General features: G+C 36.4%; 1 protein-coding gene across 2 annotated transcripts in view; it reads left to right on the top strand.

Moving 5' to 3' along the window:
• ADGRA1 (adhesion G protein-coupled receptor A1) overlaps nucleotides 1-25,793 on the top strand; it is a 291,609-nt gene extending 265,816 nt beyond the window's left edge. For both annotated transcript variants that reach the window (XM_075107276.1, XM_075107278.1), the window contains 2 exons: nucleotides 18,405-18,500; nucleotides 21,714-25,793. In XM_075107276.1, coding sequence (XP_074963377.1) covers nucleotides 18,405-18,500; nucleotides 21,714-22,935 — 1,318 coding nt within the window. In that variant the 3' untranslated portion in view covers nucleotides 22,936-25,793. The remainder of the gene's footprint in view (nucleotides 1-18,404; nucleotides 18,501-21,713) is intronic.
• The last annotated feature ends 434 nt before the right edge of the window (nucleotides 25,794-26,227 follow it).

Genomic DNA, 26,227 nt, shown 5'->3' with positions numbered 1-26,227 from the left:
CCAAAAGCAAATTATAACAATAAAAAGCACGTGGGTTATCTTGAAATAAACTATCAATAAAAACCAAATATATCTTTTTATGTACATATAAATGTTTTTAGCAATTATAGTTTTAAATGCATGCTTTTAACATTTCAGAATATTTTCCTTTCCTAATGAATGGAAAGGTTCAGGGAAATAAAAATACATTCCTTGGACAAACAAGACTGGTGAAATCTACAGATATGGATATTAAATTAAATACGCTGTAGCAAATTTAAGTGTAGCTGTTGTAAATTCAGCTTTGGACCTGACTCGTTCCATGCATACTTCCTGCCAAATATGTGTGATAATCTCTGGCTTATGCCTGTTTGGAAGGAGGGCTTAAAAGTCTTTGGAGGAAACATTGCATTAGATTAATTCACTTGGTTTTTTGCTGGGAGACCACGGAAAAATCACCTTCACTTCTGTTGATCTCCTTGACCTTGTACATTCTAAATAGTTGAAAGCCGTTACTGGACATGTGGATGATTCTTTTTAACCTAGCCTTCATTAAAAACTCCAAATGAAAAGACATTAAAGAGAAAATCACACTGTTTTAAAGAAGGAATGTTTAAAGTTAGCATCCTCCTGGGGTATGACTGAGTATTTTTAGTTTGATTTTCAAAATGCTATAAAAGTAGACCAGTTCAGAACTTTGATTAGGCTTTGGACCAATTTTAGTTGTCTTTCAACTGCTAAGGCTGTAAGTAGTGAAATCATCTTCAGGAGCAGGGTGCATAAATTGTAGAGTGAAAGATTGTTCAAAGCTACATCTCGTACAGCAGTGCCTCGGAGTTTTAACTTTTGCTTTTATCACCGCTTTTCCTTTTAACATAAACAGAAGAACGAATCACAGTGGCTCGGTTAATGCAGACTGGGAAATAGAAGATTTCCTATGTAACTTTTATAATTTTAGTTTTCTGAGTAAAGAATAAGGTACATACTAAGAATCACTTCCAGAGTAGATGGAGCTCTCGTACATTAGATTAAAAGCCAGCCATTGACTGTTGGGGTAAAAGTATCATTTTCTGGATCAATTACTTCAAAATTACTTACCGTGGAGTTCCCTACAATGGTTCATAAATGATAGGGGAGGGGAGGCAGGTCTTATCTGTAGAACAGGTTGTGTACACACATAGTATTTTCTCTCCTGTTTCTACTGAACACTTTAAAATTTATATTTTTCCATTGAAAAAATTACACTTCCAGTACAGCCAAGGTTTTCGGGATTTGCATTCTGAATTTCCTGTCTATTGATCTTCTGATTTTTCTACCTTTGTCTTGCACTGGTATAAAGTGCTATGTGTTGCTATGAGTATATGTTGTGTTTTACAGTGGTAGTTGAACAATTGCCTGTGGAGAACAGCAAACATTATAATAAATGAGAGTGGAATGATTGAAAGTACCTCTACTTCAAGAGGTCCATTAGGAGGTGAACTTTTGACTCAGGATAAAATAGGGAATCAGTGTGAAAATGACACAAAAAGTGTCCAAAGAAAGCTTTAAAGAAATCTAACCAAAGGATGGGTCTTGAAGCGAAGTGCAGACCAATATACACACTTTCAGAGAACTGTAGAAAATCTCAGCGATCAGTCAGACTCTAACACAGGAAAGGAGAAGTCACAAGGACATCTGAGATGGTGATAATATTAATAAAGGAGATGGAAAGGGAAAAACGCTGGCCTCCAGCAAGGTAAGAGGCAAGTAAACTCAAGTTAGGCAAAAAATTTATCATGTATTTTAAAAGTATATATCTATCCTTATCTGTCGTTTGTCACTTCTGTTCCAACCCTATTCCTGATCTTTATTAATGGAATAGTAAATCACCACCCTGTTGGTGAGACACACCCTTTGAGAGGCTCCATAGTTGATAGGGCAGGAAAGGAAAAAGAGAATATCTCTGCAGTACCATCAGAAAAATCACGATATTTCATATTCTGTTTAGAGCTTGACCTTCTGGACTTGTGTGATTTTGTTTGAAACCCTCATCCTAAACATTTTAAGGAAAGGTTCTGACTCCTTGTTTGCAATGATAGTTGTAAACATGAATAAAGAAGGAATACATGAACTCAAATCACTTGAAAGCGTGGACCCTCACTGCTAATTATGAGTGTTAATAACAACACTGATAAGAGGTTTAAAATGTATTAATAACAAAATTCTCTGGAATTACTGAAGACAGGACAGTAAATAATAAACTTAAGTTGCAGTAAGGGGTAAAGAGGTTGATATTGGAAAAAGATTTTAAACTGTAAGTAGAGTTGACAATTAAAGGAGGTTACCTGGGACGCAATTTGTTACCGTAGATCAGACAAACCTAAGCCAGTCATGATAGGTGTTTATCATGACCCTGCCTCAGAGCTTTTGAGTGGACTGAATGACCTCTTGACATTCATTCGCACCTTACAATTCTTTTATTCTCAAAACAAGCATTTTTCCTAACAGTGTTCTCATTTTTCAAACCTTTATTTACTGCTGAATTCCTACAGCCTTGCTGGTCTCGTAAGAACTCTTGTGTTTTATTATGCAAGCAAATTCTGACAGAAGAGACTTTGAAACTAATGTGTTCCAAATATGCCTTCAGTGTTTGGATATGTTATGAGTCTTGTAGAAACTGGCTGCTGATCCTCCAGGTATTTTTATTCAGGTACCACATTACTATATGAAACATAACAAAAACTTTGGCCAGCTTCTGCTCTGAAATGTCCACACCCACAATGGGTTTTCAGTGAATCGCTGGGAGTTACACGTATATAATCACAGGAAGATTTTTGTTCATAGATGAAAATTATTGCTACTTACAAATAAAATTCAGTAAATTCCCTGGAGTTTTAATGATAGATATTAAAAGAATTTAAATATATATTTAATATACCTTAACAAAATAGAATGTCCAGATTAAATTTTGTGCCTATATTGATTAAGTACTCACTCAGATAAAGGGATGGTGCCATTATTATTAGATCACACTTGGTACTCAGGGAATCACTGAAGATTAATAGTTTATCTGAAAATGAACATTAGCTTAGGTTTTCTGTGGAAGAACACCTGAGCCCATGAGATACCTGACTTATCTATTGATTATGAGAGATACCTAGTTATCGTTTGACCTATTGATTTAGGAGGTAGGAGGACTGTGATTACTGAAGATCATTTGTGTTTGCTTCTCAATATTTATGAGCAATGCCAAGAAATCGGAGATTTCAGAGATTTTCCTTCAAATATTCTATATGATTTTTGTGGAAAGTATATTAAATGTAAGAAATAGTTCCCTGTTCCAACATGCCTTGACTGGTAGCTATACTTATTACAATTAGTTACGTCAGTAGATAGAGGTAACTCACCAAGAACATTATCCACAAATTTATGCCTATAAATCTGTGAGCAGATTACAATTTCTTCAGATATAATTATTGCTTTAATTTATCTCCCAGTCTTTTACTTTTGCAATCATTAGTTTTATGTGTTGATTATGGAGAGACACTGAATTTGTGGTGTTTGCTGACTATATGAGTCATGAGTGGTCAATTATAGGATCTTGCTGCATCTTCACATTAGATGAATTTACAATCATCTCCAGAAAAAAATACCTATACAGGCAGAGTTCATGTCCAAGAAATATTTATGCATACGACTTTGGAATTTGATTTCTGGGATTGCTGATGTCAGCAAAACTCATTCTGATGAATCAGAAAGGTAAGGAACAGCAATCAGGGGCAAATTACTCCACTGTTATTTTCAGAAATGGTTCCGCATGCTGGCTGTAATTCATATGTAAGGCATTTTGGACTATTCAATATGACTTATCATACCTATCATAAGAATGACATTAAACTTGTCTGCTCCTCTAGGCTCTTAGTCTTCCGCTAGTGATATTGAAGAAGCAACCAATTAGCTATATTCCCTCTTCATTCATTTAAGAGAGTGTTTTCCGACTAGAGAGACCACTTCACTTCTTTCTGAGGTTCTGGCATTGCCAAATCCAATAACGATGATTGTACCTAGCACAGCTAGGCAGCCTTCTGACCTGGAAAGTTGAGCAACGAGATGCTCTTACAGTTTTGTGAAGATGGCAATGACTGCTGTTCACTCCTTTTCAGGTCTCCTTTTTCTGCATTACTAACACAGTAACATTCTGTAAATGACATGTCATTTTTAGCTTTTAATTAATATTTCCTCTATTATTTATTTATAAAGATAACTCTCCTCTATCTCTGCTTGTCCTTTTCTTTCAAAGTTTCATGATCACTTCTGGCTGAGTGCTGCAAGAAACCCTGTGATTTTTTAGAAACTTACCCTTTGACCTTTTTATATTTGATGGAAAAAGCTTTGTTTTTGCTTCTAGTTAAAATCCGGGATAGGGAACACCAAAAATAGATTACTGTGTATGTCAGGTTTTAAACAACAGGAAAAAGCAAATGTTCATGCCATCATCATATATATAATATTTCCCATAGTCCAACTTAGTAAGACTAAAACCGACAACAGCAAAAAAACCTCCATATTAAAGATAAAAATTGGGGTTAACACTCATGATCTCATGCAATTGTACCTTTGTTTCTTACTGTTCAATAGGGTGAATTAAGGACCAAATGTCAACCTGAATTTTTTACCCATAAACCTAAATTTCCGTGGTTTTGTGGAGTCAAGTCATCAATTGAATACAGCTTGCCTATGATTTAATAGTAGGATAATCCATTATCATTCTTTTATGTATAGCATTAAAAGGGAGTGCTTTTTGCTGCCTCTAGATTAGCATATTGAATTATATCCTGTGGAATATGAAGGAGAAAGTATTCCAGAAAGAAGCCAAAAGTCTAAAACCATGAGGGAAAGTTATTTCCACCATGCTTTAATGCTTCACTGCTGCTTGTTACATTCAATAACACCTACCTGGTAAGATTTTAAGTTCTTGGGTACCTGGATATCAGTCAAGATGATAAACTGGAAGTTGTAGAAGCGGGTAACATTGGATAAATCCTAATATAAGATTTCCCTCCATGAAAACAAACATGGAAAAGTAAGCTTTTTCCTTTTACCCAACTGCAAGGATGTAACTTTGCTAAGATTCTTTAGAGCATAGATTAGTCTCTGCAAAAGAATAATGCAATTGTGTAGTACAAAATCATGCAAGTCTTCACCTCACTCATTTGGAGCTTGACCAAAGTCAGTGGGAACACTTACATAAGTCATGGATGCAGAACTTATCTGATACAATAGATTTTATACATAACAATTTTTTCTTTTGTCACAACTATTCTTGGCTACAGTCACAGCTGTAGGCACTGTTGATGGGATGTGAAGTGGGGTCTTTTTCTGACCTCAGCCCTGTACTATCTCAGTTACGCTGTAATAATGCATTGTACTCTTCTGAAGAACTCTAGGCACAGACTTCTAATTATAGGAATTTTCAAGCTATGCTCGCTCACCTTGAATCAGTCTCCTCTGAGTAGTGCATATGTGTCAATTTACAGAGTGATATAAACTAGAAGAGCAGTAGGTCTAAAGAGCCTTTCTCTTGGCAGCAACAGCTGGTATGGATGTATCCTCATAAGACTGAAAAATAACAGTGAATAATAAGTTAATCATAGAATCATAAAGATAATAGTTTGGAAGAAACATCTGTAAGTCATCTAATTTAACTCTGCTCAAAGCAGATCCAACTTAAAAGTTAGTGCAGGGCCTCATCCAGTCAAGTTTTGCAAATCTCTGAGGACCTTATTTCCTCCTCACATCCTAGTTCTGTTTCCGTTTAGCTTTCATCTTGAATGGACCACAAATGTGAAATGTAAGGGCTGTAACCTATTCTGAAATAAAGCACAAAAAACCACTCTTAATCCCCTGAAAAAACCCATGAGTTTAACAGAACATCATTAAAATTCATAGGTATATAACGTAAAGTTAAAATTCATAGCTACATAGTATAAAGTATATAAATATCATCTTTATAAACACAAGTAATTCACACTATGTGCTATTTGATGAATCTAAACTATTGATGAGAGAATATAAGGGATAGCAAAAGAAACTCATCATGTGGTGGCCACCTCATTCCGCTGCAGTCCATGAGGACTCTGATTCTGATCTCTAGTCCCGATTCTTTCAGTCTTTCCAGAAGTTTAACAGATTTCTAAAAAACTGCAGAAATAAGAATAAAATAGAGTTGTGATGGAAGTGATTTTCCATTCCTGCAACTGAAAGTATCTCTACCTCGTAAGGAAGTTACTATCATTTGTGCTAATAATGGGATACTGAATATCTAGCGCTCACAGCACTCAGGTGTGACCCTCAATCATCTAATTCAAACAAAGAGAATCTGCCTTTCCCGCCACAGAAGAGAGTCCAGGCACCTGATTATTGAGTATTTAGATTATTGAGATGGTTTTCTCTCACTATCACTGAAAGTAGCAGGTTCACTTGGTATAATAGTTCACTATACCAAAGTAAACTTAAAATTGTTTCTTGCCTTGGGACATGTTGTTATGAATAGCAGGTTTTTTGCACGCCTTGGTCACTGCACACTGAGCAGTCAATGCGTGTAGCATTGAGAAGGTAGGGAACTCCTGTTATGCCTTAACAAAAATGTGATGTATTCAGTTATGTGAAGGCTGTTATCATTGTTCGAATACATTAATCATTGTTACATGGGTTTAAAATTATTTGGTCCAGCTAATCTTAAGCCATGAAGAAAAGGAAATGCAGCTTTCTTTCAAATAGCGAAACTGAGAAATGTACTACAGTGTTGAAATACATGAAAGTGAAGCTGTCATTACTAAGGATTTCTCAGTGAAAAACGACAGGAAGTAATAAAATGTGCTTTCAAAAATGTTACTAAATGTTACTAATTACCAAGTCAAGGAGAGTAGTTATTCACAATTAATCAAATTAATAGGTTTAGGATTTCTAATGTTTTCTTTCTGTACAAGTCTGTAGAGGTGTAAGTAGTGGTTGCATATACTATGTATGCCTGTTCCAAATGTGGCCAGCTGTAAAACTGAATTATCATTCCCAGGAGATGCCAGCATCTTTTATATATCTTCTTGTTCTGAAAAGGAAATTATAGACAATATTTTGAATTGATTAGGTAATAGATACTCAGAAGAATTTCTGGTTGGAAAAAAGTGGAAATTTTTCATCTTGATAGTTTGGTTTTTTTTTACGGGAGCTATATTTTGCAGCTTCCCTTTTAAATTTCTCAGTAACTCTAGTCTTTGTGGAGTGCAAGTTAATTCTTGAGGTAGGCACTCTATCCTGTTCTGCTGCTCTATATAAATACTAAGATTTTTTTTTCCCAGCACATATTTCTGAACGAAGACAATGTAAGAGTAGAAATGCAAAAAAGAAAAAGCCCAGTGTTTAAATTCTCCAGACACCTTCCACAAAATACTTCTTTTTAGATTTTTTTTGTTGTGCGGTCTTGGTAAATAAAGCAAAAATGTGGTGCCTTCAGAATCGATATATCAAGTCATCTAGGGTGTCTCTTAGGTTGTTAACACCCGTGATTTGCACTGACTTCACCTGAAAATGTTTCTGTATGGATTTCTTTATAATTGAAAGCAGTATTCTGTATGAGTGAAAATCATATCTTTGATGTTTGAGGTACTAATTTTTCTTAACTTTCAGGAATGCCCCCTTATTAACTGATGACCTGTGGCAAACCCTAAAAATATTAGAACTATTCAAAAAAAATAATTTAAATATTTTAAAATGGGAGCCAAAATAAAGCAGAGTCCCTTCCTTTACTGTGCACTGAATATGGACTTTAGAGGAATTCAAAATCTGGTTGTATGCCTTTCAAATCAGAAACAATTCCTTTCAGGAAACTGTTTCTTCTTTTCTCTAAAAATGTGGGTTTGATTTGTCGATGACAAAAGCTTGGTAGCTGGAAAGATTCAGCAGAAAGGGTTTTGTGGTTTCCATGGATCTTCTGTGTAAATGCTTTTTGATTTTAAATGGCCCTCTGGGTTTGTGACTGAATACTTCTCGTAGACCAAGAAGATTTAATAATCAAAATGATATTATTTTTATTTAGTGTGTGGTTTCTTCATGTCTTAAACAAGACTGTTTGTTCTCTCACTTTGCCTGAGGTTACATCTTTCTCTAGCTGTGTGATTAGATTTTAGATACATGCAGTTGAAAATAAACCCAATTACCAAAATAGATGGAAGGTAGAAGTAAATTGTGATTAGCACATAATTGTAAAGCCAGAGATGCAAAAGCCTGAAATGCTAGTTCTGATTAATTTTAGTGATGTAGCACCTAATCCTTAAAAATATTTTAAAGATGGAGGGTTTATTACCTTATTGGTAAAATCCTCAGAAACAGTAAGAATGCTTTCATAGCTTGAAGTTTTAGTATTTAAAATCCAATAGAGCTACCTCCATAAATTCTCTATACACAGACGGTATAAATATGTCTTGAGTATTGTTGGTGGATATCATTTAAGAATATGCATAGGATATGCTGAACAAATCTAGGTGAAGAGATGAAATTTACCATTGTTCTGTAAACTTCATAACAAAGCACTTTGTAAGGACACATGAATATATTAAATATTAATCTGTTAAAGATTAAAATATGTATGTTACACGGTGACCAGAACACGTACAACTTTAACATATTTCTGAGAGCACTCTGTATAACAGTCACCACCCAATCACTGTTCTGTGGCAGAAACCAGCTGATGCATTCAGCAGCTTTACATACAATTCTGTGTGAAGCTGGAATTTTCATTTACATTGAAGAAAGGCAATTTTTTTTTTCTTTCAGAAATGGCAGGTTTCATGGGGCAACATTACATTTCCTAAACACATTATTTTAATGGCCCATATCAATCAAACAGGCTTTATAAGATGCTTGAAATGTTTCAGGGCCAGCAGAAGATAAAAATGCTTTTTAGTGTGTTGGAGCTGTGCTTTCTTGCTACTGTTTTCTCTCTGTAAATAGTAACACCAACATTCATCATTCAAGGATCAGTAAACTGAAGCAAAACTTGTGGTATCAGTGTAAAAAACAGGACAGTTTTTTAAAAACAGTGAGTTTAAGATTCCTGTTTGTCTGGTAGTCTTTTTGAACCATTAAAGTTCACATTTTTCACATTTTGCCTATAATTACCTGTAATGGAAAAATGGAAATTTATTCTTATTATGATCTCCTTAAAGGAACAGTTTGTTTAAGTATGTGACTGTTGCTGGGATTTTCCTTGTCTAATAACTGGCTAGCCAACCTGAGATGGGTAATGATCATTAAGCTCCTGTAAATTTCACATGACTAGATGGGCAGGTGAATGACAAAGATTATCTCAAAATAAGGGAATGCTGAAATGATAGAGATGGAACAACTATGGGAAATATCTCAAGAGGACCTTGTACCCTTATAGACGCCAAAGACAATCATAAGAAAAAATCTGTAGGAAATCAGATTTCATTTGTTTCTGTGCCCACATAAAAGTTCAGCAAAGAAAGCTGAGATTCTTTATCACCTCCCATCTGAAACTGGGGCTTAATATTGTGTCACAAGATACAAGGCTTGCAAAAAAATGTGCAAATTAACAATGTAGTTTTTGTGGAAATTCACATCTCCGAAGTATTTCTTCTATTTTTCTCTTTCTTCTGAACAATTTCAGCTCCCTCTGGCACTATGGGCAAAAATCTTGCCCTTCATATAAGATCATTGATTTATATAAGAGAAAAAGGAAAAGAAGACATGAATTTAGGAGAAGAGAATTAATGTGTCCTCCCTGGAGATACTTCCCAGGAGTTCCAGTATTCTCTTTTCATTGCCTGTTTGCACATATCTGTCTTGATTGCTCAACTGAGCAAATCCAAGAACAAGCCACCTGGGCCCACCAGTAAAGTCCCTATCTTCATGACATTGATTGCTTGGTCATTAATATCTTCTGAATCATTCAGTGCACGTACAGCAAAAGAACTTCACAGAAAATAAAACTAAGTGTATTATTCTCTAGAAAATGGCCAGTTCCACACACTCCCTGTGAAACTCATGCAATAGAAATTATTTAGCTCTAAATTGGCAATATAGTTCATAATAAAAAATAAGGTCTCAGACTATCTCTTTTTAATACAACAAATAGATTTCATACCTAAAACCCAAACCATACAAAGTAGTGAATAAATGACCTCTGAATAAATTCTCCAAAGGTTCCCCTCCTGTGAATGTTGAAAATAGTGTGTTTTCTAGTGATGTAAAAATTACAAAACAAGGACTTGACTGGTGTGTTTGAAATTGTAAAAAATTACTGCAGAAGAAAAAGAATTCTTCTTGACAATAAAAAGTTGCCTACAAAGCAAGTAAGCATCAAACTGAACAATACATAAAACACAGTGGGATTCAGGAGGCTGTGTTGGTGACTGCAATTATAAAATATGGGATTGGCATAAATTCCTTTTCAAAATTTAGTCATAGGAGAACATAGACCAGAACCCCCCGTCAGTGACTTTCACAGTTGATCTAAATGAAAATATATTTCCTCCTGCTAGTAGTTTCATTTGGTTCCTTTGGCAGGCTTAATGAAATATTACATCAAGTAAAATGAAAGAAATCCATATTTTCTATTTAAAATTCAAGGTGATTCTACTGACAGTCGTAAAACATTGATGCTAATATAACGTGAATCGAGTACTAAATATGTGACGATATGCGGGTAGAGCACTTATTATCACTCTCTTTGCATGCTTTACTTTTCATTTCCCTTTCATATTATATAAAATGGTATTGTCATATATAGGCTGTTATCAGAATTTCTTGTCTTGATGAGGGTTGATGGGTTAATGGTTCTTTTCTCCCCTTTGAAAGTCAGAAGGACATCTTGATGGTAAATTACTTTCTAAAGGTGTACTGCAATGCTCGGTGAAGCAGTTGGGTTTGATTCAGTAGGCTGGAACCGCAAAATAATTTCAGCTAACAGCTCCACGCCAGAATAGTCAAATGCAATGAAAAAAGAGGTAGCAATGAATTGCTCAGCACAAGAGCATCAGCCATCACTACTAGAAATTAACTGTGGAAACAGAAAGGCCTGTTGTGTTCCCTAGGGATAAAATGATTGTGTAAAGAGAAAATACTCAAAGCATGAGTATTATTTCTCCTCTTATAGTTTCTACCTGAGCACTAACAAAAAGTTTTCTCTCTGTGACATCCATGCTCTTTTAAACTTTTAAAAATATAGATTCTTGAAGAGTGCTAATAAATACATTTTCTTTCTACACACTGCTTAATATTTTACTTACTTGCTTTTCTTCAGAAGTATATTCAGCTTGAGTACCTCCTTAGCCTGACTTAAGTTATTTATTCATTAAGCCTGAGCAGGAGTAGAAGTCAATAGAGCTAAACTGCAGCATGGAATGCATTGTAAGAATCATCTCTCTCTTTGATTTCCAACAGCCTCCAAGGCATTGTCAAATAACATAGGAAAAAAAAAAAAAAGGCAAGGTCTTGGATACAATGGCTCTTCAACTTGATCTAGCTTACCAAGAGACAATAGAGCTATCCCTTTGTAAATGAAATTCCATTCTTTTTCGTCTGAATTTTCTGTAAACATTTTTTTGAGTTCTTGAATTTATTTATTTTTTTGGTATATGCATTTTTGTTTCTCTGTTCTCTCTGCTGACTCAGACTGTCTTACAGGGTCATGGTAAAGCAAACTGTAACTGTACTGCCAGTCTGTAAATTCCTTTTCATCTGCAAAATGCTCCAGTAGACATAACGGCTGCACTAGCCATGAAGGGCGTTAACCAAGGAAGTTGAATGGAAATAGCTTCAGCACATCCTCCTGACTTCCTCCACTAGCAGGGCCTAAAACACTACATAAATGGCAGTCCGTGAGACATCATCAGTCATAGATGGAAAGGAAGAGAAGCTCAGTAAGAATACCTAGTGCAATGGCTCACATGAGAGAGGCAAGTGTTTTTGAAGCCATTTGATAGGTAGGTTCCATATCTTCTGACACTGACTACCTTTCTCCCACTCTATTGCCCAGGTTCCCATATTATGAGTCTCTAAGAGCAGATCTAGAAAAGTATTTAAACTCCTATGTCATATGTCATGGCCAATTTTAAAAAAAATTAGAGCCAGGTTTTGTCAAATGGAGGCCCAGACATCTTAAGTTGAGCAAACAAATCTGCAGAGACATTTCTTAATGGTTTCGGCATTCGTGTCTCTGTGTTTTAGTCTCTGCCTCTAAATGGAGAAGATTATACATATTCTTACAAGGACGTTATGAAGATTAATTAATTAATGTTTGTGAATCTCTTAATTTGCAGTAAGAGGTAGAAAGAAGGGATATATAAAAAAATTAATAACTACCTATCCAGTGATCTTTGTTCCTTCCGTGCTGAATGAGTGAAGTGCCTTATGGAAAAAAAAATGGACTGTGAACAGGCAGTTAAAAAGAATAACAATATTGCCACATAAAGGTGCCAAATTGAGTTTTCACACAGTTGTTACTTCTGTTATTATTTACTTAGAGTCTGACTTGCAATATTAAAGTTTATTTTAGCTTTATTAGTAGATTGGTTTTCTCTTTTTTTTTTTTTTGTTTATATTCTGCTTTGCAGGCATGGAAAAAGCACTTAAGAAACATAGGCTCTTCCTCTTCAGCAAGGCCATGAAGCAAAACTAACATGGTATTTTTGAAAACATTCATAAGTCAAGTCTATCTGGGAATAGGATTCAAAATGACAATTTTTTCTTTTTCTTAAATGAAAAGTACATTTTCAAAATCCCATCATTTCTACAAAGTCTTTTTTTTTATTTTATCAAAATTCCCAGGAAAAATGACCATGAAATGATGTGATGCATGAAAAATCAGGAAGAATAATTTGAAAATCAGTCTCATAAATTCAGCTTTCTACAGAGCAGCTACTTATCTGCCTGCCTGCCTGCCGGGTACTTGAACTGTGGCATCTGGTTAGCTCAGAAGTTAATGACCATTTTCTATATGGATTATTTTCACAAAGATGTTAAAATCAAATCCCAGCTCAAGGAAAAATAAAAGGGAAAGTCATCTTGCTGTGACTCATCTTTTATTTTCATGTTTATTTTGCAAGTGGCTAATAGACATCTCTTCCTGTATGAAGCGTGCCCTAGAAGTAAGTAGAGCTAAATAGGTGAATCTTTTTTTGTACTGAGGAAAAGGAAAGAAATTAGTGTTTCACTGGTATCTTTATATATCTAACATGTACTTCTCTAGACTTGTGCATGCAGAGAGGAACACTTTTAAATATAAATACGTTTTAATCAAGTAATGTCTGCAATAAAGACTATTTGAAGGCATTAAATCACTTACTCATACATTGCTTGCTGTTCTTCCAACCTCTGCAGAAAAAAAAAAAACTTAAAATCAGCCTTGCATTACACCCACAAAACCAAGGTCAGGTCCTTTTTGGAAGAATTCATTCCAGAGTCAAGGTTCTTAATCTGGAAACAATTTTGGGCTAGAGAATAGCCAGACACTCAAGCAAGAAGTTCATCACTGGGTAGAACTCTCCTTTTACATGCTGACTTACTGAGTAATATTTGTGGAAATAAACAAGTAGACTGTATGTTAAGTTAGCAGAATGGATGCTGTCTGCAGGCTATTGCAGTCATTCTTGCTGACATTATCCTGTTTGTTTCAGACTGGCTATGTAGCTCCCAGTATTTTGTGGTAGGGTTTGCCTTACAAGAGGAGTTCTTGCTGAAAGGAAGCTGGAAAACAGTAAGCCATGATGTCAATGGAGGGGCATCACCTCAAGCAGTGTCTGCTGCTCTGTTGGGGGGGTTTTTGTGTTTATGTCAGCGCATGTAATAAGACACATTGTACTTACTGGTCTTAGGCAGCTGCAGCAGGAACTTAGGGGTTCCCTCTAATGGTCAATGAGTATGATTCCTCCCCCCACAAATTACTGCATGTCATTTCAGCGTGTCTGCAGAGCCTGGTTTTCAGGCCGTAGGTGTTGCCTATGCTGCAGCTAAGAGGTGCAAGTGCAGAGTGCTGAGGCCTACCAGGCTAGCTTTAATCTAATTAGCTTGGATAACAATATTAATGAAGATGTGATAGAATGAGCTTCGGTAAATAAATGTATGCTGATGTGAAAGCCTGCTAGGTATCATCAGGACATCCCTGGGTGGCCAGCAACAACAGCGTACAAATTTTAAAAACTCTTCCCAAGGGCTATTGAAGCAACATCTTGGCAATTGCTTCAAAGCCCCAAATCATCCCACAGATGGTTTACAGTTTTCCCTGTAAAACAATTTTAAAATATTATATAAATTAACTGCTTGTCAAGATGAAATTTTAGCTGAAAATAAGTTCTAATTTCCTCCCTGTGGTTTCCCAGTCTTTAAAGATTTGCATGCACGGCTGTCTTCCTATCGGCGTTAGCTGGCTCCATCATAACAGTCACATCTGTCAGAGCAGGCTTCTTACTGCTGCCTACAGAGCTCCATTACTGGTAGCCTGAGTATCACCATTTCAATCTTGAATGGTAAAAGAGTAACACAAGTAGATTAAATTGACTCTGGGTCCTGAGATACTGCATGTTCTTTTGTGAAGGGGAGGCAGCCCACTGGCTTAATGAGAAAAATTAGAAAATTCACTCAGAAGAAGAAAAGGTAATTGGAAGACAAGAGCTGGTTACTGAACCGAAGGATACAGACCTTTAAAGCTTTAAAAGCAAAAGGTAGTCATGAGAGGAAGTAGTAAATGTAAGTTAGGCAGTGTAGGAAAAATAATTTTCAAAATGAGGAAATATAGTTGGGAGCGAAGGAGATGGCCGAAAAGCATGTACTTGCTCAATTTACAAGGTTTATCCTTCGGGTACTCCTTTACTGTTGTTGTTCTGTGAATGAGCATAACCGGACAGGAGCATCACCCCTTACTTTTGCTCTTGTATGACTGAAAGACAGCCGAAGTTGGCTGCAGCAGCAAAAGCAGCAGAACCCAGTGCCTCTCCAGTTACAATCCTTACACTCAGACCGCTTTAACTGGTCTGGAAAATCTGCTCTGAGTATATGCCCAGGCAGTGCTATATGAAACACCAGTGGACGCTAGTATTGGGGCTGCACAGGGAATAGCACACACAGGCTCCTCCTTTGTAAGGAGTAACAGGCAGACAGCTATTGGCAAGGCTTAGTGAATACTGGGAGACATTCCCCCACTAACCAGGGGATCCTTCAGATAAGATTATATTCTTCTTGCTCCTGCTCAAACTCACAGAGGCAATCGTGTGTCTTGGGCCTGGAGACCAACTCCTGGATGCCATGATTTGCCCAGTCCCTTCATTTACAGTAATAGAGAGGTGCCTTGTGTTTCAACATAGGATGGGGATTAAGAAGTCTGGTTCTGAAACAGATTTTCTTTCTATGTGACCTTGAACACTTAATCTTTCCTTGCTTGTTTTCTCATCTGTACAACAGGGATAATAATGTTTATCGACCACACAGGGGGCTGTAAGGCTAAATTAATTAATGTTATAAAGTACTTTGATTCTCTTAGATAAAAGGTTTTCTAGAAGTATGAAGCACTGCTATTTATTATCTGCATTTTCTTCATTTTTTATTCATGCCCTATCAATTCTACATCAGCTTTTTCTTCAAAACTATTTGTCCTAATTGTCCCATCTGGGTGAAAAAGAAGGAATTGATAAAAACTAATGATTGCATAGAAACTAATGTTTGGAAAGACTGGTCTAAATTTCTTAATTTTAAGTGTACTTCCTCACAAATAACATGTATATGAACCTTCTTGAACAATATTTCTTCTCTTTGGTGACTTTCCAGTGTGGTCTTTTCTTCTTTATATACTGTTTAAGGTATCCATGAGCTCACACAAATGGGCAAGACCACGCACTCCTGCTTTTACAATTTAACTTCCATGTCTTTGATTATATTTTGCTTGCTGACTTTTCTTCTATTTGGCAGACTATTTTTCCCTTCACCCTTCAGGAAACCCGAATCCACCAATGAAGAATCCTTTGTATACACTGTCATTCCTATTTGCTATTTTACTTTTTTTTTCCAATGAGACAGGGCAGGCAGTGTGCTTTGCTGGATATCAGTACAGTGCACCTCAGGTACACTGAAACCATTTGACTTCACCTTATGTCGCTTCTAGAATGTATTTTCTCTTAGCAACGAGCCAGAACAGGAATTTGGCTAGATTTTGCCACATTTCTGAAGCACTGTGTAGCTAAGAGCTTCCAGACCATCTGATGCTACTGTTGTAGTGTTCAGCAGCCTGCTGAAAGTGTGAGAAATGAAGCAGATTATCTAACACCCAAATACTGGCTTGTATGCGACTTGAGATAAGGATACAATTTGAAGGCATGTATCCAATCTGTAGAAAGTGGTGGCACTGCAAAAACTGAAATTATAGGTTGCATTGTAGGTAAATTCTATGGTGTAATCACTTCAGTTGAGTTCGAGGTGCAGTTCCCTACGCTTCTGTATTCCTATACTTCTGCTTTTTACTATTTCTTAGATAAATTGGGATTAACTTTTCTATGGCTCATTGCTTACCCTAGTCATTTCCTGAATTTCAAAAATGTCATTGAACATGTCTTTGTTAAAAATAATAATAAGCTACCAAACTAGCTTATTCAACATGCTCAAGTCAAAAGATATGTACAATCATTAAACTGCAGTGAATGAAAGGATTTTGTAAGGAGGCAGCTTGTTCATTGGAATTTGTTGAGCTCTACAGAATAAGCCAAGTTTGAAATAAAAATATATATACTTAATAACTTTGAAGTTATAAAATCTGAAGGGCTTTTTGATGAATGTGGAGGATGATTTTCTCTGCTCTGTTTACAGTTTAGGCCATTAGGACAAAGATTGACTGTAAATGTTAACATGAAACTTTCTGAGGCCTGGCCTCTAATTCTGCTTTGGAAGGAGGTGGGGAAAAGAGGTTAAGAAATTCTAACACCAATTCTGGGTTTGACTTAAATGCTGATTGATTTAATCTTACTATAACTCTGTTTCTGTAAAAATCCTGCCTTGCAGTGACTGTGAAATTTCCCAATATTTATAACACTTATAGAAAACTAGCAGCCGGTTGCTGGTCAGAACGTGTCCCGCATATTGCCGCGTTCCTCCTAGTCCTGATGGACAACATAACAGCAGTGATGGAGAAGCATCTGTATCCCTGCATACTCTTTCCCACACCAGAGGAGTGGCTTGAAAAGAACCTAATTTTGTCTACTGACAGAAAAGCATTGGTTAAACCAGGAAATTTGTCAGGATGTTCAGAGAACCAGCTGAGCTTCTAGGTGTAGTGGAACATTTTCCCTTTTGTCACTGAGCAGCATTCCTTCCAGCTGTAGCCTCACATACACCGGGGCTGGTGCCCTCCACCTCAGAGGCCGCAGCAGTGGAAGTGCTGTGCTCCATGAATAATACTATGCTTTGCTTATATCAGGATTTGTATAAATGGCAAATATGATGATAGTTTGTTTTGCTGAATTTGGACATAGGCATGCAGGATGCCAACTTCAGTGAGACATCCCCATGGACTTTAATGTAGTCTAATGATCATACATTGGAAAGACTGCTGCTTCCAAGTAGTTCAATGGCATTTAACTGGTTAAAGGGGTATGAAAATATGTGCTTTCAGTCTTAGAATACAAGTCTTTACGGAAAGATTAACACTTAGGTTAACACTCTTCTTGGATATTTATAAGATCTTGCTGAAGTCTTAGAGGCCCTCACATTTTAATGCATTTGCATTGATTTTGCTGGATATTGAATGAGTGAAGGAAAGTGTGGTGTATGCAAAAAGATATTTAATCCTCCTGGTTTGTCCAGAGTGCTCCTCTGTGCAGGAAAAAAAAGAAAAAACAACAACATTTTGCCAAGTGGACTGCCCCTTTTCTCTTTGCTTAACTGAACTGTGTTCCTCTTCTCTTCCGGGAGATAGGAAAATGTTTCTGTGATTTCACTGAATTTCCCTGGGAACATTTTCAGGCTAAAGTGAATATAGCTGCTCTGCCTGAATATTTTTAATTTATAATGCTTACATATTTAATAACTATTAAATATACGTATCTAGGTGAGTTGAATAACTTTATTTAGGATGTAGGTTCTTTCATTAGGCAAGGCTTTTTCTTCGTATGGCTGCAAGGGTAACCACATTTACTAAACACGAAAGTCAAGAGATTGTTAAGAGTTCATCCATGTAAATATTAAATATGAAGCTTTCTGCTGTTTGCTTCATAAAGTGTTTATTGTGACAACACTTCATTCTTTTCTTTTCTGGCTTTAGGGACATGTTTAATGTTTGAGCAATATTGTATATTCCAAATACTTCAAGAAGATACAATTATTTAAAAAGCAGTACTCGACTACAAGACAGACAAATTAAAATATCAGTTATTATCTCTCAACAGATTTTACCTGATTAGTGGTGGCGTTCCTTTCATTATATGTGGGATTACAGCAGCAACCAATATCAATAATTATGGGATTGAAGGCAATGCACCATAGTAAGTATAAACTATTGTCATAAAACTTTTAAAGAAAACATTCTTTTTCTTATGCCGATAAATATAACTGACTTCATAAAGAGTACAGGCATGCCACTTGGGATGACGTTTGTTGCGAAATTTTATTAAATAATAGCTATGAAAGAGCAATGTCTTAATCTGGGGCTTGCTGCTTCACCTCTACCAATTTGACTCTATTACTGTCAATCGAATCACTTTTCCTTTAAAGGCTTACTCTTCATTTACATCTGCGTAAGTGCAAGGATATTAAAAATACATAATGAATAGCATATTTAATGGAGCTACCAATTAATTACATACTTTCAATTCATTATCTACCTTGAATTGATATCCTTCAGGTGACTTAGCTAAAGTAATTTACAAATAATTATGTGAAAAAAGGACAAATAGAAATCCTTCCCCCACCTCCTCCACCCCCATCCCTCCCTTAAAAACCAATTATTTTGGATTTTCACCACCTGGAAATGTTCCAGTCACAACGTCTTGCAATCCTGACATAGCCCTCTCGTGTACTAGTGCATTAGTGTTCAGCACACCTCCACAAGCTGTCCAGGCATCACGTTGTTATTAATTCTTGGCATGAAACATGAGATATCAATAAAATACAATAAGTCCTTCCATAAAATTGTAGCAGAAAGTGAATCAGACTGCAAAGTTAAATACATTCTGTGTAAAAGATCAGCATGGCAATGACCGGCACACTAATGGATGCGTGAGTACTCTGCCAGCACTAGTATTCAGGAGGACATCACTCTTAGTTTGTGCTTTGAGCATCTGTTGTAATACATTTGAAAATAATTATGTTCTGGGTCAGAAAAGTGGAAACAAAGGATAATGGTTTGTAAGTGCGCATTTGGCTTCTTAAAGGCATTTTTATAGGTAATTGAAATTTAAATTCTGGTAATAAATTAGTACATACCATGGCTAACTGTTTGCTCTGCCTAGGGCTCAACTCATATTCACATATTTATTCAAACTTATCCAATTAGACAATCACTTATAATCAACAGTATATTAAAAGACTCGATTATTTATGTTCATAAATGTGAGATGCTTTTCCTTTTGGCACAGCTACAGAGGTTATACTTCTTTAATCATGTTAATCGTAGCCAATCAATACCTGGTACAACAGCCCATACAGAAAACGAGGCACAGGTGAGGGATGGTTATATGACTGGGTAAAAAGACAGCTCAACAACAGCATAGCGAGTCATATGCCTTATTCATTTTTAATAGTATTAGTAAAGTAAATGCAGATGCACAAACTTGAACTTATTTTTACGGAACTGATTTTTTAAGTGATCCACATTGAGATTCCACTTGAAATAAGAGCATCCCCAGGGACTGTTCCACTGGGGAGCATTCCATTCTCCACTTTGCATCAGATATGCAGCATTCAAATGTACTCAAGTATTCCTGTAGCTTTGTGCTCTCTGCTTATCCAATTAAATATCGGTGGTGACTTACCTATATTTTCAGACTTTTTCAGGTAATCTTTTCATGCGCATGTCTGACAGCATAATATATACTCCTTGAAGTGTTTCTAAGTTCATTAACAAATGTGTGTATGTTTTTATTTAAGGTTCTGATTTTAAAAATTTAAAGCAGTTATGCGGCAGTTTCTTGTGATAAGTACCCAGGGGGGCTGCCTCTTTTTAGCTGAGATGCTCTCAGCCTGGGAGAAAAATTCATTCCGCCCTTTTCATAGTAAGTGGTAGATGATTCCTGGCTTGACAGGAATATGATATCAGAAGACTCCTCACTGTATTGGAGGGATTGCAACCCATCACACACACCGAAATGAGTATGAAGTGTCACACAGCATCACATTTAGAGCTGGAATGGATCATGACAGATCACCTGGTCTGCCTTTCTGACCCAGTGGAAAATTAGCTATATCCAAACCATTCCTGACAGTTATTTATCTGAGGTGCTTTAAATGCTCCAATAATGGTTACATGACACTATTCCTACGGCTTATTATCCTAATAATCCTAACAGCTAGGAAACTTTTTGAAAATCCAATTTAAATCTTTCTTGCTGCAGTTCAAGCCCATTACCTTTTGTCCTAGTCCAACAGATAAGGAAAGTAACTTATTCCTCTTTCCAGAAATCCATACAACATTTAGAATATAAGAATCTAACAACAGCTGTACTAGCTTATACCACCAACTCAGTAGCCTGTCTGTAACCGTGGCTAAAAGCAGGTCATAGAGAAAAGTAAAAACTAGGCAAATACTTATTCTCCCCCTGACCCAAGTTCTCCCAGTTTCCATCTGGGATTTCATTAGCCAGAAGTGTTTTCTTCTCCCATGTTTATTTCATTAGATCATTCATCCCCAGGACAGTCCTGTTAAGACTGCTACAAAATTATGCAGCTAACTGAGGCCTATTCAGCTCATACTGGCCTGTGAACTACTTTAAGCTGCTCTATAACAGTTATGGTTACATTACTTAAAGGCTAGAAAACAATGATCCATGTTACAATAATAATATGCTACTGGCATACCACAAAGAGACGACCAGGTTCCTTAATTTTTCTGAGGACATTCAAATTGATGTAAATTAACTCCCAGGAATTTCAGAAACAGTGGAAAATTCAGAAATGACATATATCTTTTGGGTCCGCTCACTGCAGAAAGGACTGTTCAACTGGAAGTCTATTTTCAGCCTCTCTTTTATTCAAGCTGTTCTCTACTTTGGCAACAAAAAAAAGTCAAGAACAATCTTCAGGCTTAAGAGTTTGTATCAGTGTTCTTTGATACAAGCCATTGAAATCTGTACATTTCTATTGCTCACACAGATTGTATAAACCATGCCTCATTTGCTTTTTAATCAAAGTATTACTGCTGACATTTTTAATAGTCGAAAAAAGGGTTGACATAAATGGTCTAATACTTCACTGCAATCCTAGATTCTAAACTGACCTACATTTCTTGGAAATTTTCAGCTTTAATATCCTGTAAATTATACAAGACATTTTATTCTATTAAGAAATATGAAAGTGATGCCTCAGCTTAATTGATATTAAAGACACGCTCCCTTTGTCCACAACAAACATATCTGAACTTCTGAGGCACTGTTGTGTCATACAAGTTAGTCAGAAAGCCCAGTTTCACGTCAGTCAGTTGTCCATCACATCTGATGTGGGCTATAAAATGTTCTTGACTCTCTTTTTTTTGTTGTTTTCAGTTGCTGGATGGCATGGGAGCCTAGTCTTGGTGCTTTTTATGGGCCAGTAGCATTCATTGTGCTTGTCACCTGTGTTTACTTCCTCTGCACGTACGTGCAACTGAAGCGCCATCCTGAACGCAAGTATGAGTTAAAGGAAAAGACAGAAGACCCGCAGAGAATGCCAAGTACTGAGGTGGGCCATGGTCATATTACAGACCCTGTGCCCGTCCCCCAGGCAACCTGCTCCATGATTTCTTCGTCCTTATTGGAAAACGAGCATTCATTTAAGGCTCAGCTTCGAGCCGCAGCATTCACTTTGTTCCTGTTTACTGCCACTTGGACCTTCGGAGCACTTGCAGTATCTCAAGGTCATTTCCTGGATATGATATTTAGCTGTCTTTACGGAGCCTTCTGTGTGACCTTGGGGCTTTTCATCCTGATCCATCACTGTGCAAAGCGAGATGATGTGTGGCATTGCTGGTGGTCCTGTTGCCCATCTAGAAGAAACACCTATTCCGTCCAAGTTAATGTGCGCCCAAAGGTTAATGTCAATGGTGACACTCAAGTTCACGCACCTTGTCTTCAGGAATCACCATGTCCCAACAAAACAGCTGTGTTTAATCATCCAGCGGCTAGCCACTGCAAACTTACTAACCTACAAGCAGTTCAAAATCATGTTAACTGCCTTTCGCCTGTGACACCCTGTTGTGCAAAAATGCACTGCGATCAGCTACTCGATGATGAAGCTCACGTTCATGTCCACAACGAGGGAACCTTCAGACCCAATATGCACATTCATAGATGTCTGAAAGGCAGAACTAAGCCACGGTATTTCAGTCGGCATAGGTCCGCAGGTGAAAGGGAATACGCCTATCACATTCCTTCAAGTATCGATGGCAGCATCCACAGCTCACACACAGACAGTCCCCACAGTACGCATGATAGCCAGTCAGGTCACAGACGGGCCTGCTGCTCAAAAAGTGATCCATATCCTACTGTCAACCAGCCTGAAAGTAGCGACGCAAGTACTGTAATATATAGTTGTGCTAAAATGCCAGAAAGTGACACTGCGCACCATCCAGCTCATTTTGAAATGCACCCACGGACACAGTCATTGCCATTTAATACGACGAATCACAATGGAATTCTCAAGGGAAACATGCATGAAGCCATGATATACAGCTCAGATAGTACAGGAAATATCAAAACTGGCCCTTGGAAAAATGAAACTACTGTGTAGTTCATGGGCCATCATAATGTGGTTTTTCCCCCTAAACCATCATTATCTTTGTGTTTATTCCAAACTAAATGAGACGACATATTTGTGTAGCTCTACAGTAAATTGTACAGCTTTTCCATCTTTATTTCCGTTTTCTTAATAAGAGTCTAAGAGAGAGAGATAGTGACAGTTTTAAAGCGAAGTTATTTTTAAAAGAAAGTCATACAATTATCCTTTCAGGATAATTAGAAAATGAAGTCTAGACAATTGAATATGAGAGGCAATATCCTTTTGTTACACAGAACAACACTTCTTTAGAAATACATCATTTTCATTCATTGTTTTCACTTTTGTTCTGTAGTGACTTCAGACACTTTTTATAAGCATATCAGCATCTTAAACTTTTACTTATTTATTTTTGTAGCAAAATATTATTACTGTGCCATGGATTTTAATCAGAAGTGACTATGGTAGAAATGACAAATAGGATTTTATAAAATTACAGCTTTTTAGATCTACAAAAGTGATACTGCCTCTAAAGACCTTCTGTAGCATATGGCCTGTAAAGTCGTGTAATGTACAGTCTCTGTTCTGTCCTTTTTCTTGTTGGAGAGAAGTGCTCGGTAATGTCTCTGTTACATCTATGGTGCTGTATTGGTTGTATTTTGCATGACATATGTCAGGATATACCATTTGCTGTTTTCTAGTGTTACATGTGTTTAAAAAAAAGAACAAAAAAAGTGTTGTACAAGGCTGTGAAAAACCCTATTGATATTAATCTAGAGCATTATAAATCTACAGAAAAAAAATCACTCTGCACTAGTTTAAGTGGCACAATCCTTTGTATAAGGTTATATGATAGCTTTGATAAGGGTCCACTCTAATGTCTTTACAGAGCATGCACTACTCATTGTATGTGACACCGTGCAGTGTAATAGCAATTGTCTCAACAAGTTTTACACTTCTTTGTAAAGTATGCCTTTTGAACAAAGCTGTAAGCTGTTTCTCGATAACCCTTCCACATCTGTTAGGTAGAGCAGTTTTATCATTAACTCTTTGAGGACTACAGTTATTTTCTTAAAATAGCTTATTCTAGTTCAGAGACACTGTATATATGATAATGTCTATTTAGTTACATGATCAATGTAGTCCAGAGTTGTCAGGAAAGAGAAAGTTCAGTCATTTTCCAAACACACCTTCTTAGAGTCCATCTATTTATTTCACCACTTGCTTTCTGAAAACCCATTTCCTCCCCTAGCAAATTTCCGATTGTCTTCATCCTTTAATGCAAATTTGACCTTCAGAGAAGATCTTTATGTTCGTGATTTCTGCTGAATTGTAGGGCATTCCAGGGTCAGTACCATCTTCTGTTAACAGGCCTCTTGGCAAGAATTTTTTTTCATGTTTCCATGAACATCTGGACACAAAGCAGCAACTCACAGTACAGAACTGCATCTTAATTATCCCTATATGAAATAAAACCACTTTTTTCAATAGGAAGGCTGCAGAATAATAAGGGATCGCAGAAAGTGAATAGGAGCGTAAAGCTGAGAGAGGAAAAAGTCTACAGTGGAAAGTGAGCAGTGCATCCATAAATAAGAGAAAAAGCACAATTCTGTATGGCCACATGAGGAAGTTTGCTGTTGTGTCTTACACAGGCTTATGTAATTGCTACATCGCTGCAGAAAGGAATAGAAAATTCCCTTGAGAGATCATCAGTCTGCGATGCTCTGTGTATATGTTGCAGAAACCTTCACATACTTCAACTCATTATTCTTCGGTTATTAGCAGTTTATTAGTCTCTACCTTTTTTTTTTTAGTATGTGGGAATACGTTTCCTAATAGTGTACATAAAGACGACAATTACAATTGTTAGAATGTTGTAAAAACATGTAAGTCAGATGAATGTGTTCTGCAGTGTTGCAGGTGGGAATTAGTACTCAAAGGGTTAATGCTCAGTATCTGAGTGCAAGAAATCTTGTTTTTCTGTATTTTTGTAAATTTGAAATATATATTGTAAACTCCAGCAGTGCAATGTATCCATCTCAGATTGTGTATTTTTAAAAGGTGAGCAAGAAGAATGCACTAGGTGGTTGTCAAGGTTTAAGCCAATATACAACAGTTTCATGACTGCTTTAGCTAATACGAAAAAAAGAAATGCCTGAGCTTTATTATGTATATGCTGTATATGCTTGAACTGTCTCTAAACTAAAATACAGTATTTTTCTTTTTTTGCATAATGAAATATTTTCGTTTAATAATTATTTTCTTTTAATATTACTTTTACTCATTCCACGTAGACAGTGAGCCCTAAACAAGCATAGACATAATGTGAAATACCACTTCTCTGTGTCTCAGCACTATGTATATGTATATTCTGTAATAGCAAAATCCTAGGAGGTCTGTAGACCATTATGCAAAATATTCCACACACAGAGCCAAGTGAAATACTCACTCTGCAAGAACCCACTCGGTGAGCTTCTTTATTCAGCTTGTGTTTTAACCACCTCTGTTATTTTGTCTGAGAGGCTAGATCCATCTTCATAATGGCTTACAAAGAAGTAAATAGGTGCTGCTTTCCACAGAATATCTTATGTGATAAACCTCTTTGGAATTTAAACGTAAAATATTAAAACACTTTTCTTATTGTGTTAAAAAATTAATTCAGTGAATATTTCTGGGCTAATTTGGAAGAGATGTGTTATGCAATAATCTGTTTGCATATTATTTTTTCAGAAAAATATACAGTATAACTACAGAGTAGGAGAACATGATATTAAATAAATATAAAAATGTTTTGTAACATCAAATTTGACCAAAATGCTTTTTGTGCTTTTGACTTTTTTTTCCCTTAAGATAAATGAGATAATTTCAATGCTTTGGGAGTCTGGCTTTGTTTTCTTGTGCGGTTTTGGTCAATTATAGTCAGTGAACCATTACTACTTTACCTGATTTTCTTTCCTATAAAAATAAAGTCAGTGAAATAACTGGAGTATAAGAAATATATTGTCCTAGTAAATTCCTCATGGACATACACACGTAACATGCTTCAAAGTCAGCATTAGTTTTGGTCATTCATCGATAACATAAAAATGACTGAACAGATTTTTACTGTTCACTCTCTATCTGAGATCAAGCAAGAGAAATTTCATCCAAAAAAGATAATTTTTTGGAGAAAGATGCAATCAACAGAAATCTGAAGGGTTGTTATTACAGTACTACCAGGATAAAAATACTCTCTGATGCTGTAGTGTTCTTCTCTGCATATAGAAATTCCAGTTTTCATGATCATCTAAGTGACTCCATTTTAAGT

The sequence above is a fragment of the Phalacrocorax aristotelis genome, chromosome 12 (assembly GCF_949628215.1).
Source record: "Phalacrocorax aristotelis chromosome 12, bGulAri2.1, whole genome shotgun sequence".
In the NCBI taxonomy this organism is placed as follows: Eukaryota; Metazoa; Chordata; class Aves; order Suliformes; family Phalacrocoracidae; genus Phalacrocorax; species Phalacrocorax aristotelis.
The sequence above is the reverse complement of the archived record's forward strand: the minus strand, read 5'-3'. Positions and strand labels throughout refer to the sequence as shown.